Genomic DNA, 13911 nt, shown 5'->3' on the forward strand with positions numbered 1-13911 from the left:
TACGAATCCCGTGATCAAAGAACAGTCAGCGGTGAAGCACGTCATCGTCGAACGTTTCAAACCATAATACACAGCGCATTGTATCATATATTATAATATTGTACTGAATAAAGCGTAAATTAATCATAATAGTTTATTCCCCTGAACATTACGAAATATTGTGTAGCAAAAATGAGATCAATATCAATTCAACGAGACTAGACATGCAGTATTACATTATACAGAGATGTTACAAACTGTGTTCGTTTAACGAATCAACGAGAAGTATGGAGTGTACAGTTCAGTTCAAAAAACAAAATCGTAAATATAGTAACTAATAGCAGTACTATTATAGTTATAGTACTAAAGCTATAATATAAAATAATGATGTACATAAATCGGAAAATTTGATAATACAATTATTAATACCAATAATATTATATTATATTCGATGATAGTGAAAATTACGAAATTACTGTTATGACGCGATCTAGCGACGTTTGACTTTCGGTTACTATAATAATAAAATAATATATTATATACTTTCTGCGCACTCAACATTAATAACAATATACAAGCTCATCTCTTACGAGATATCGACGAATATTTTTCAACCGTGATTCATCCCTGCACGGCGGCACACCATCGTGGTGGTGGCGACGGCGTTGTACGAGCGTGGGCGAATCATTCTTGTCGGTCGCGGCGGCGAGGGGACGTCGTTTTTAATGTCCGTCTTGGCGTCTGTCTGTGTAGTTTTCCACCCTATATAACTTTATACGACCCCTACCGAACCGCTTTGGCACCACCGTCGCCGCCGCCGCGTCCCTCTCTCGCCGCCGGAACAAAAATATTATTTGCCAAAAACCACCGCCACCGCTGCCACTGAAAACACTGTCGGAGTGTTGTCGGGCGAGAAATTTCACGCAACTCCAAAGTGGAAGAGGACCAACCACTCTCGCTGTATACGACGCCGCCGCCAGCGACTATTATATACGAAACCCGCCGAAAAAAGGCAACGAGCTTAATTCGATTAAAAAATGTCAGCCAACCGTGAAAACGAATTTCCGAGCACCGGTAACGCACCTTCAGGACGTTCTGCTTTTATTCGTCTCGAAACCCCATCCAGGACGCTAATTTGTGCCATATACGGCTGGTCTTCGCATCGATCGACGCATAATAAATACCATTTAATTACACCTTTCTAATATGAAAAAATTATGTCCGATTTAACGAAATAATGTGAATCCGGATTTATAATGTTACCGAAGAATTCAAAAATAAAAATACATTATAAATGATGTGGTTTGTCTATTGGCAGTCAGCGACAGGAAGATTTTTTATTTCAATGATTCGATAACTATAGTTGGTGTACGGCCAATATTATGCACATAATAAAATATAAACATAATATATTATTACCTATTAATCCCAAGCGGAAATCACTGAACGTGAATAATTTTAAATACCACAGTATAAATGTCTTTTTTGTTAAACCTTTGAATCAATTAAATTCATATTACACTAGAACTTTCTATCAACTATTCATAATTCACAAGATTTTTTCAATACCACTGACAAACCTTATTGAGTATACTATCGGGCACCGGTTTAATAATATATGATTACCAATAGAAAGATAGTAAAAGTTACTCATAAAAAACTTTTAAATAATTTTTATAACTTTCAAATTTTTTTTTTTTTTGAAAACAATAAGAGATACAAACTACATAATAATTGATAAATCGACATTTTTTCACTTTAAATTAGTAGAAACTAGGAAGTACACCTTATAATATTATACTTAACTAAACCTACTTACAATATTAAATTAAATTAAGTTACTGAATAGTTAACAATACACTTTTTTATAAATTGGTCAAAAATTGTTTGACTCATTTCAACTTCAAATATAATTATTTATAAAAATTAAATTATTTTTTAAAAAATGTAAATGAGTCTGAGTGAATGAAGGATAACTAAGTTTAATAAAGGTAATGGTGTACTGAACAGTTTTGCTGAAATTATCCACTATACGTTTAAATACTACTTTCTGAATAATAGCAAGATAAAATTAACAATTTCATAAAGAAAATCAATACCAATCACATATATTTTAGAGTATTTAAAATGCAAATTAATTTTAATTAATTAAAAAGTAAAAAAGCTAAAATATTTTGACCAGCGTAATTAATTATTACTTTCTCGTAAATTCTTACAGTAAGAATAGAAATGAGAAATTTCAAATTTCAAACTATTGGGATTGAATCATCTACGTTTAATCAATATAAACAAATGTGTAATGAGAACCGTACCAAAATGTGAGCTCGTCGTCTTACTTAATCGATTATATATATATTATATATTATTATAGATACATTGCCAGAGTAAAAAAAAAAAACTCAAAACAACGAAAAAATCTGTGTCCGTTTAAAACTAAATGAGAGGCAGGATCAAAATCTGAATATTATTATTATCAATATTGTAATAGAATACCTGAATATATTGTATAAACGTATGTATTTATCAAAAAATTAGTTTTGCAGCAAGTTGTGATTATATCACGGACGATTAGCTTAATTAAATTTAGTCGGTTTTTGTTAAACAATTTTAATGTTAACAGGTTTTTAATCATGTAGGAATACAGCTATTTCCACGAATTCTCGGCGATTAAAAAATTAACATAACCCACTAAATCCTTTACCCACGGTCAGAATAATTCTCCAAGTTGTAGATAGATGTAATAAATTATAATTTGAAAACCATATTTACACTCAGGTATTTATATTTCACGGACACCATCATTACCATCATTTATAATAACAAGCTTTCGCCAATTCAAGAGAAGATTTTATGTTTCAATGGTAATACTACGAATGAAAAATAGAAAAAATTGGCTCGAGTGCGTCGAGTCTAAGGAAGGAATTGGTACAGTGGACGAGATGATTTGTTACGGCAGCACTCGAGCCGACATGTAAATACAATATAGATATATACTATGCCGGACGTGGTGACGAGGGTGGTTGGTTGAGAGGGTAGGTGGATGTATAATGCGATTTAGGGTTAATTGCCACGAAAGGCTAAGCCGCCCCTACCGCCAAATTATTACACCGATGTCGCGTGACGGCGGCGTGTCCTCTCCTTCCCGACGACGACCGCTGACTACACCGCTCACGCACCGCCATTTGACGTTTTGTTGTTTACCCAAAATCCGTGGAACTCGCGTCTCGCATATATAATCGTCTAACATTATATATTTATACCACTCCCTGTAATGCCCGTCAATATTATTACACTATTGCATTTACCTCAGATTGAAATCGCGAGAATTCTGTATTTTTTTATTTTTTTAGATTTGATACTATAAAAACCATGAATTATTGTTTTTTATATATTAGTTTAAAATGCACATTATTATACTATTTTATGTTAATCCATCACGTGGTTAATACCAGAGTTAATACACATAACCTAACAGTGGTGTATACAGGGCGGAGTGTTTAGTTTCAACCCCCCCCCTCCCCACCTGAAATTAAATCCTATATACGATACTGCAACCTAATGCCAATCTATCTTATATGAGATACACAATAAGATAGACATACACACTCGTGAAACATGTAATTAATATCAATTTAACACCGTCCGCCATAATATTATATAATATGTGAGAGAAAACATACGATAATAAACAAACATAATTCAACTTCTAAGTAGCGTATATATATATATATAAGTATATATAATGCATTTAATTTTAAATATCTATAGTAATATGTAAGTACCTATGCACCTACCTACTATAACTGCGTAGAAGAATAATTAAGCTTGTTGAAGAGTGTTTATAATTTTATATTAACCCAATATATTTGACTGTACATGATCAATATAATCGCCATACATGGCGTAATAATAACATAACATGGTTATAAAATTCTATGTGTAGATAGTTACAAACTGTTTGATTTGTTCGGTTCGAAATTGTATTTTATTATTTTTATTAATTAATAACTAAATTCCATACAATTCGTGTGAAAGAAAATAAAACAGTAAAATAACTAATTTTAATAAGTATATTTTACTCTTTGGAAACAAGTAAAATATATTACCTACTTGAATTAAGAACATTAATTAACAATAAAATTCAAAACTAATAAATAATTTACTTGTTATTAAAATTATAAGACTATATAATATCAAAACATTTATTGATTTGTGAAAAAATTATTTAAAACAAACTCATTTTTATTTTGCAAAATAATGTGTTTATAACTATAATATAAAAATGGGTCAATTGCACTTGGTGTTTTTATATGAAATTAGTATAGTTTTTTTAGAAATTGTTCATAATCCATACTAAAAATGGTAACTGAAATAAAAAAAAAGTAGTCTTGATTACTTATAAACATCAATCGTATTTCAACTGAGTAACTGGCATATTATTTTGTTGATGATTGTCTCACAATAACTTTAAGTACCCATACAAAATTTGAATTACTAAACAAAACAATAAATTAATGTTACCAAAATAAAATAAAATGTATGGTTTCAGTTAGTTGTTTTGTATGTAAATCTGTCTAAGTGAGATGCAAACATGAGTGTTAAAGACAAATACTCAATAATAATGTATTAATAGAAGATTTAAAAATGAATATTACAATAATTTTTTTTTCAGGTTAGGTTAGAGGGTGAAATTAAAAATTAAAATATAGGTTAAATTATTTATTGTGCAATAATACAATTATATAAGGGAGTAGTTTGATGGTAAAATTAAGGTTTTCCGAGAAACCCAGATATGTTTAACCGATTGAGCAAGATCTGACTATCTAAGATGTTTAGTAATAAATTACCAATAAATCGTTGTTCGATTATTTGATTATAATATCAAGAATCTTTTTTTGTATAAATTTGTTTTTTTATACGATTTTTACTTATATTTTTTTTACTATTATTATTATGCATTTATGCTTATTATAATTTTAAGTTTTTGGTAACGTTTTTAATATAAAATTACATTATTATGTTATGTTCTATTGACTATAATATGCTATATTACACTCTATGGACAATGAACATAGGTATAACGAATCATCTACACTGTCCTTGTGCAATGATACACCTTTGGAGTCCCGAGTGACCGTTATTGTTGTAAGACCTATTGGTAGTTCAGTGAATGAAAATAAAAGGTCAACATAATATCTAAAGGGGAAAACCATACATTCAGTCGAAAGGGAGAATCAGCAAAAACTTTAGACAAAAAAAAAATGATAATATTTTTCGTAGTATACCAAGGGGAGATATATATTACTTGCATGTCGACGGTAATGATTCGAAAAATCGAAAACATTGTTGCGTTATGTGTACAAAACATTATAATAGCTAAAAAAAATTTCACAGTTAAATTCATTCTTTTTGATTGGAGTAGTTGACAAAAGGCAAAAGCCACTACTTCAACACGTCTACTTGCGGCCTTTGGTCGTCAGAGCTCGCCAGAAAGCCCTCATTTCCGCCACGTCAGGCTGTATCCGGACTATATGTGCACGATACGCTGACTGAAAAAACAGTTTATCATTCTTTTGATAAATTTGACTTTAGAGAAAAAGTGAAAAATGAATTCGAAAATTAATCAATTATTCTACGCCAAACAAAAATAAAATATAATTATAATGTGCTATTGGCGTATTGTTTATGAATTTGTTTATTATTTTTCCTTTTGTAATAATTCTTTTCTGGCAAACATACAAGTATAAATATTCCAAAACAATATTATTTAGTTAGAAACAAACTAAATTTTCCCTGATACAATACTACGTAGTTTTGTTTAGTTACTATAATTTATTATACCTTCCTGGCTCTTATTATACAAACATTTTTGTATTTTGAGTTACCTATATTATAATATATTAAATGTTAATTATGATTAAGATTTTTACCTTATTTAGTATTTATCAACAATATTTCTAGTAAAAATTATTCAAATATCTTGAGTAGTTATTATTTGTTATCAGAAAAAAAGATATTGTTTATATGTAAGTTCGATTAACATTTAAAAATTTACAACTAATTTTAAATAGTTTTGTATTAGTTTCATACAAACTTCGAATTTCATAGACTTTGTTAATATACGATTTGAAAATAATAAGGTATATTATTTTCGTAATTTGTTTATATAATTAATTTTAATTTTATAACTGTTATTTGCTTAAGCCTTAATGCAGATTTTAATTTAAGACTTATAAACTAAAAACTGAATACAATATGTAACCTGTATAATAGTAGCCGCTTGATCTCGTGATATACCCCAAGAAAATGTATGTGATGTTTGTAATAAGTCATTACTAACCACAGCAAACGGCATACTACAAACCGATGTCCTTTCGCGTTCTGGATACAACGGATTATTATACCATAAATCTTCAGCTAGTCTATTCATGAAAATTTTTTGAAACTTATGATTATAACTTATAGCATCCGCTTTATGTGCCTCACTAAGCACACGGACCAAAGATGGGTATAATGAAGACTCTAAACTTTTGCCTAAACGCATAAAATTCAACTTATTATTCTTGGCATTCATTTTTATATTGATTAAAAATATTATTTGTTCAATTTACGTTACTAAGGTTTAAACATATGTAATATGACAAAAATATATATATAAAAACGTAATAACGATATTACTATGCCAGTATTTATATTATATTTCAGAGTTTATAATATTCGAACAAGTAAATATCATTATTTAAAGTAACCCTCTGTTTTGTTTATCAGATAGGTATTGCAAATACCTAGATTAAAGTGATTTAAAAAAAAATATCTTCAAACAATTTTAAATAAAGTATAAATACCAAAATATATACACCAAACACAGAGTATACATAATACAACAATTTAAAACATTTTAAAACGATATTATATATTAATTACTAATATTTTCAACTGTCAATGTTACCTACTTTATTTTTTATAAAAAACTAATCTTTAAACAACCCTATGGTTATTATTTGTATAATAGGTACAATTCATAGTACTATGTTTCCTAGGATGAAATAAGTAAAAATTACAAAGAAATATTGCAAAATAAAGAGAAAAAAGCATCTAACTGTGAAATTTTTAAATCATTCATTTTATTGCCTTATTTATTGTACATTTATTGTCCCTTCTTTAAAACTGTCTTCTGGCGTTTTTCTTTGTTTATGTATTATTCAAATACAAAAATCCTGCCAAAAAAATGTGTATATGTGTTATGTCACGGTAACAATTTAAACAAATAGACGAGGTATTTTGGCGATATCGCAGAAAGGTCACATATTATGTATGTGTGTGTATATGTTTTATTATAATAGACGTGTATGGTTTTTTTTAACCTTATTCATTTTATTATTTCTCCCCTTTCCATCAAAAGTAGGCACACCATATCTGAACATAAGTGAATTAATAGTGACAAGGTATAACATGATTGGTTGCCATCACGAGAATCCAAGTGAGGTCATGCAAACATAGGATTTCAAAACGATTTCTCCTTTCCCTCGTTTGTTTGCCAACTTACTGCATTTAAAACGATACGATGTTTACTATGTTTTAAGCACAAAATACCCTTCAAAAAAATAATTATTCAAACGAATTTAACAAAAAAAATCTGTTGTAAAATTATATTTAAAATGCTGTCTATTATTTTTTTTTTTAAATTGTAAAATATGAAATATTTAGTAACTATTTACAAAAGTAAACGATAAAAATTATTTTTAAAAAGCAAAACCATCACAAAAGGAGGCGTTTAAAATCGTGATAGAAAATGTATAATAATTAGTTAATAGAAGAACAGATTATTAGGCTATTGTCGAAATCAGAATATGTGACTTTAAGATAACGACTTTTATTTAAAATAATCTATATAGATATATGTGAAAACATTTTCAAAAAGGACGTATTTTTGTAAGAAGGTCCAGGGTCCAGCAGGTTGTGTGTTAATCATCAATATATCATCACAAAGATATCTTTTTTTTTAAATCAATTAAAGACCTATTTTTTTCTTATATATACTTCATTATTATTGCAACTAATTCATTCCATATACAGAACTACAGAATTTCATATTTAACAATATATTTATACATTTTAAGCTTATCTAAAACAATAACAACGGTATTAACTTTTTTTCTCTTATTAATAGAACAAGTGCTTGTTTTTCACTTCATAAATTTTCTTTGCGTGTTATAATATCATTTAAAGTTTAAAGACGCAACTAGTGGTTTTCACCTGTCAGTATACAATGTTAAAACAACTGATTTAACCCTTTATATGAAACCAATGTGGTACCACAACAACTTCCATATTTTAATGCACTGTTGGGAAAATGACGAACGCAATAGATACCGAGTGACACTGTATGGTACTGCTACACCTTAAAAGTAAATAAAAAAGAAAACCAGTGACCACTTGATAGTTTTTGAAGAGTGATATACCTATATTTCTTACTACTGGGGATAATTCATTTTCTGGTATAATCTAAAATTCCAGAGTCCTGATAATATATAATTGAAATTATAATAAACGTACATTATACAACAAACGAATCACAAAGGTTGACATTTTATAAGTTCTAAAACTAAAAAACGTGTAAATTAAGTAGTTTAAAATATATTTTAATATGGATTTGTAAATTATTATTTAAATTTATTTTATCTATTTGCTTCATAATATTTATAATTGAACATATAAGAATAATTTGTATACATTTTTTAACTTATTTATAAGTAGGATTTTTATATTCTTAATTAAAAAAAAAAATCAAATATTTTATACAAAACCTTTTAATTTGCTCAAAATAATTAAAATAAATGTTTATACTTTACAGTGCTCTAGGTTACATCTTTTTAAACTTACTTATTTACATATAGGTAAATATAACTGTAATATTATTTTATTTAAATATAATGACAAACAATGTTCAGTAAATTTAACTAAAATAAACTTTTGTGTGGTAATATTAAATACAATTAATTAATACCTACTGAAAAAGTAGCGTACAACAATTAATTTATATTATAGTATTTTATAAATACAACTGTTTCAAAATATAAGCATACAAACATGAAACAATATGATATGGTTTCTTATGTATATTAAATGGTAGGACAATTAAAACACTATTTTATATAATATATTAGGTGTATGGGAAAACCCTATAGAATAAACCAACCGGCAATCATAATATAAAATACTTACCCTCGTCAAACTCTAAAACTATGAATTATAATTTTATTTTTTATTTGTTTACAATATATTAAATAATAACAACTACATATTATATTGATATACATTATATACTATATCATCATAATTGTTCAAAATATTATTCATTTGTGTATTTCCTAAATACGACACGTGAAACACAAACAAATAGTGATTACAAAATGCATAACTAAATATTATAAGAATAAAGCTTTAGTCCCAATACAATATGGAAATCATTTTATACTAACAGTTTTTTGCAGTATATTTTAATCTTAAATATTTGTTTAATAAAAAGAAAATTAAGTAGCCTTTCATTCTAATTACCAATAATTTTTTTTTACGTTTATATAAATCAAATCTGATAATTTGTGTTATTTGAAAAATAATATTACATATTACCATAATATTATATATTACCATTTATATTAAGTATTACGAAGTGGAATAAATAAATACACCGTTTCATAAATATTGCACCAATATTAACATATAATCTGGCTGTTTAAATACTAAATAGTGAATCACAAAACACAATATCATAAATCTTTAAATTTGAAAACTATATACAATTGTTATATAAGTGCCTAATTAAACATTTACACCCGTCAATCCATTAACAATTTATTGTTTTATATAATAAATATTATATTCTACATTAATAATTTTGTATGATATTAAAAAATTTAGGTAATTAAAAATATAATGCTGTTCGACCAATTTAATTTTTGTTATCCTTACATAATTTTACATTTGAGTGTATTAAAATGTACTACTAAATTATTTCTGATCAATTAAAGAATTAAACTAGGTCTAGTGTTATGTAGTCTATTAAATTTGTATCTTCATGGTGATTTTTCAAAATAATGAGTTAAGCACTTAAATGAAACACCTTATATTTATAGGCTTATAGCGTTTCACTGCGTTCTTTATGCGTTTCATCAACATGGTCAGGTGTTATCAAAATCTCATTGTTGCTATATACGTATGTACATTCATTATAAAAATCGTCAACCACGTGGCCAAAAGTTGAAAACTTTTAAGTTTGGTTACTGTGGTAACGTGTCGAATAAGCACGATATGAACCACAAGGCACAAATAATAACAATTTAAACGGCGAATGAATTACATATATTTTAATAATATAGGGGACTATGGGGAATCTGCTTTAAAATTTTTTTCATATTTCAGGTACGTACAATAGTTATCATAATATTGTTATTTAATATTATTTTATTATATAATACCATTAATATCTAAGTAAATATTATACTATATTATACTATATGATAACAGTAAAATACCTAAAACATTCATCTACTCGTCGGTTACACGTGGTATAAGACACTAAAACCTGCTCTTTGATCTAAAAATATTCTTTAACTACAATAATGCATGTCATTTTTGATGTGTGGAGAATAAATATAATTCTAAAGGTCATTGTGAAGTAGCTTAAATTTGTGGAAGTTCAATTTTCATTTATAAAGAAAATTAAAACAGATTTATAAATCACGCGACATTAGCTGTCAGTCATATTTTTCGTATATTTTGAATAGGATTATGCGAGTAGGTATCCAGTTAGTACGAGTATATAGGTACCAACTGACAACTAAATATACAATATAATATAATATTTTTGGAAAATACCTAGTGTGCATGAAAAAATGTTTACTATAAAAATTTTAAATTTGATACACTTACTTGTGATCAGAAGACAAAAACAAACCATCAGGTTCCGGCCTGTGTTATTGACCTGCAGCGTTTCCATTTCCAGTAAATCATCAACGATTGCATCGAGAAAAAACTGATACTGCTGAAAAATATAAAAATATGCCTATTAAATACATATTTTAAAACATAAGACAAACAGAACCCGAATTTTATAATAAAAAAAAGAATAACCGTATTAGGTAACTACTATTAAATGTAATAAGTAAATGATTTTAAACAAATTTCATTATTAATACAGGAACATATAAATGATTATCATCTTTTATGGGTAATCATTAATCATTTAAGAACCATATAATAATGTATTGAAACATCTTTGAATGGTTCAATTTTTATTTCGTCGAAGTAATATGTATATGTAATTTCACCCCTCAATGCCATTATTTTTGTACCCTCTAAATAAATTCTAATAAAAGCTTTAAAATTATAAAAAAAAACATTAAACTGTTATTTTATTAATTATTATATTCTAAATATCGTTTTTTCCCACTATAATCATAGAAATACCTACACATAATTTTCTTTCGAGATGTTTAAAACAACAATTAATTAATAAATAACGTCTAAACTGACATTACTAAAACGGTAAACAATTATAAATTATAAATGTATACATGATTAATGGTGGCTAATAGCTACTATAATATATACCTCGTAGAATATTTAATGAATCGCATGTTAATTAAAATGTACCTATGTTACATACTATTAAGACAATGATACCTCCAGAATTCTGGATGGCTGGATGAACATAACTTTAAATCGTCCATATAATTACTAAGTAGGTACTAATAAATGCATGTATTTATAAAGATATTAAGATTCTTAAACAACCGAAATCAGTTTAAAATATTCAATTGTTTTAATTGCGCAGAAATTTGTGAAAAATTTGTTGAAAACTTGTGGTTTCAACGTTAAAACTGAGGACTCGAGCTTGATTTTTAGACAGGGATGAAAAATTGTATGTAAATCAAGTATCAACCCTTTATATAGATTGTGAATTATAACACAGTTTATACTTAACAAAAATTGAGTTTAATATTAGTTCCAAATCAACGGTTATGATAAGAACTTAATGAATACAAAAACATATAATTTTTTAATGCAAATCCACAAAATACATACGATTCGTAAATTTCTATAATATTGAGTATGAAAAAAAATTATTTTTACATTATCTTGCAAACATATACTTTAGTGTAAAAAAAAAGGAGAAATTGATTCGAAAGACGTGTTAAAAAAAATATTTTTGCTCAGTTAGAATATCCTAAAACAAAACACACATTTTTTCTGAACTATAATAGAGTCTGGTAAATAACGCATAATGCTGAATATTGTATTATAATATATACAAGTACCTGTTAAAAATAAAGTCGTATTTTAACGGCGATCAACCAGACGAAAATATTAGAAGAAAAAAACTCAAAAATAATGTTTCACCACAGCAGCACCAAGGAGTATAATATAGACATTATGGGGTGAGATTTCGTCGTCAATCGCGTAAATACGCACGTCGGTAATGCTACACGCGCACGGGATTGGCGGCGGCGACGATGTTTCCCGCAGGGTGTCCGTTAGCACACTAGCAGCCGGCGCGGAGATTTCGGTACTGGGCGATGATGTTCGGCACGCGCCTCTTGGCCGACGCGGCGCCGCGCACGGTGATGGTACGAAAAATCGTATTTTCCGGTCTCGCGCGAAAAATGGGAAAAACGTATATACAGTTATTCTCACCCCGTCTGAGTCCCGTCCGAGGGTAGTGGCGAGGGGTGGGGCCAAATACGACGCGCGTCCCTCACGTTTTCCCGACCAATTACCGGTTTATTTAATCACACCCGGACACCCCTGCCGACCGGCTTTTCCACACCTTTGCCACCGCGAGGTCGTTAAAATTGAGACTCAGGACCAGTCAACGCACGCCGAGACGTGGGGGCCCGATAAAGACCCGTTGGATATCCTTTGTGGCGGCCGCGGTGTTTAATCAAACGACAATGAATTATCCCGGTGAAAATTCCCTCGCCACCCACGCTTACCTCAAAACCGTGTGTACGATAATAATATTAGAGGGCGTACAATAGTAACAATGATAAAAAAAAACAGCGAAGTTACCCGGAAGTCAAGAAAAATTTTACCGGTTTCCACTAAAACACACAAAAAAAATGTACGTATTGGCCGCAATATAATGTATAAAATAATTATAATAACATCCTCACATTAAAGTCGTATTTACGTATTATATGTCTACGTTTATATATTATATATAATAATATAATGCGGTTATTTATGGAAATAATGATGTTAATCAGCGGGATGCAGCATTTGTGTGTAGATAATTTTAATTAAGTGTGTTTGCAAACTTGTTGGGGAGACAGCGGCGACGGTGATGGAATTTACGAGATAACAGTTGCGATATTAAACACGCACGAGGATATCATGTTACAAAGCTGCTACTATGAGAACTTTAACGAGAATAGAGAAAAAACTCGACACTTAATAGTCCTATATTGTACCTACTATATTATCTCATCAAAACATCACATTTTCTTTATTTTTTATTTCGTCAATATTTTGAATTGAGACTTAAAATTTTGAATTATGGCCATTAGAGTTTACCATGCGTATATTTATAAAATTACATAGTATAATACATACCAGTTATCAGGCGCATGAGTACTAGGCAACAACGATATTGTTGTAACAAAATACAAAAATGTAATTCATAAATATAACTAAGTGAAGAGTTACTGTGTGGAGTAGTGAAAATAGATAAAAACCAAAAAATAAAAGCTGACTATATTTATAAGATATTTAACTAAATGCTTTGCTAAATTAATAATATACATTAGATTATTAGATATAACATTTTGAAAAAAAGTTTCATAATAATTAATATTATAATGTTTGCAAATATGGAATAAGCTTAATGTACAATATGTTGTAAATATAATGTTCTATTCCTATATAGGTATC

General features: G+C 28.4%; 2 protein-coding genes across 4 annotated transcripts in view; both read right to left on the reverse strand.

Annotated features, from left to right (window-relative positions):
* The window catches only part of LOC111032364 (lachesin-like), a 103491-nt gene extending 90940 nt beyond the window's left edge, over positions 1–12551 (reverse strand). The window contains exons 1-2 of one of the 3 annotated variants that reach the window (XM_022312658.1): positions 12300–12551; positions 10912–11020 (exon numbers count right to left, since the gene is read on the reverse strand). In XM_022312658.1, the coding sequence (XP_022168350.1) occupies positions 10912–10978 (67 nt within the window). In that variant the 5' untranslated portion in view covers positions 10979–11020; positions 12300–12551. Of the gene's footprint in view, positions 1–10911; positions 11024–12299 lie in introns of all 3 variants that reach the window. The other 2 variants (XM_022312657.1, XM_022312659.1) reach the window with 2 other exon arrangements.
* Positions 6187–6825, reverse strand: LOC111032366. The gene has a single exon (XM_022312661.1). The coding sequence runs from the start codon at positions 6551–6553 to the stop codon at positions 6203–6205; it is 351 nt and encodes a 116-aa protein (XP_022168353.1). The 5' UTR covers positions 6554–6825; the 3' UTR covers positions 6187–6202.
* Positions 12552–13911: the final 1360 nt, after the last annotated feature.

The sequence above is a fragment of the Myzus persicae genome, unplaced genomic scaffold, assembly GCF_001856785.1.
Source record: "Myzus persicae strain clone G006 unplaced genomic scaffold, MPER_G0061.0, whole genome shotgun sequence".
In the NCBI taxonomy this organism is placed as follows: Eukaryota; Metazoa; Arthropoda; class Insecta; order Hemiptera; family Aphididae; genus Myzus; species Myzus persicae.

Excerpts from the sequence above, each read along its gene's own strand:
- LOC111032366 (XM_022312661.1), bottom strand. The coding sequence starts at position 6,553 with ATGAATGCCAAGAATAATAAGTTGAATTTTATGCGTTTAGGCAAAAGT.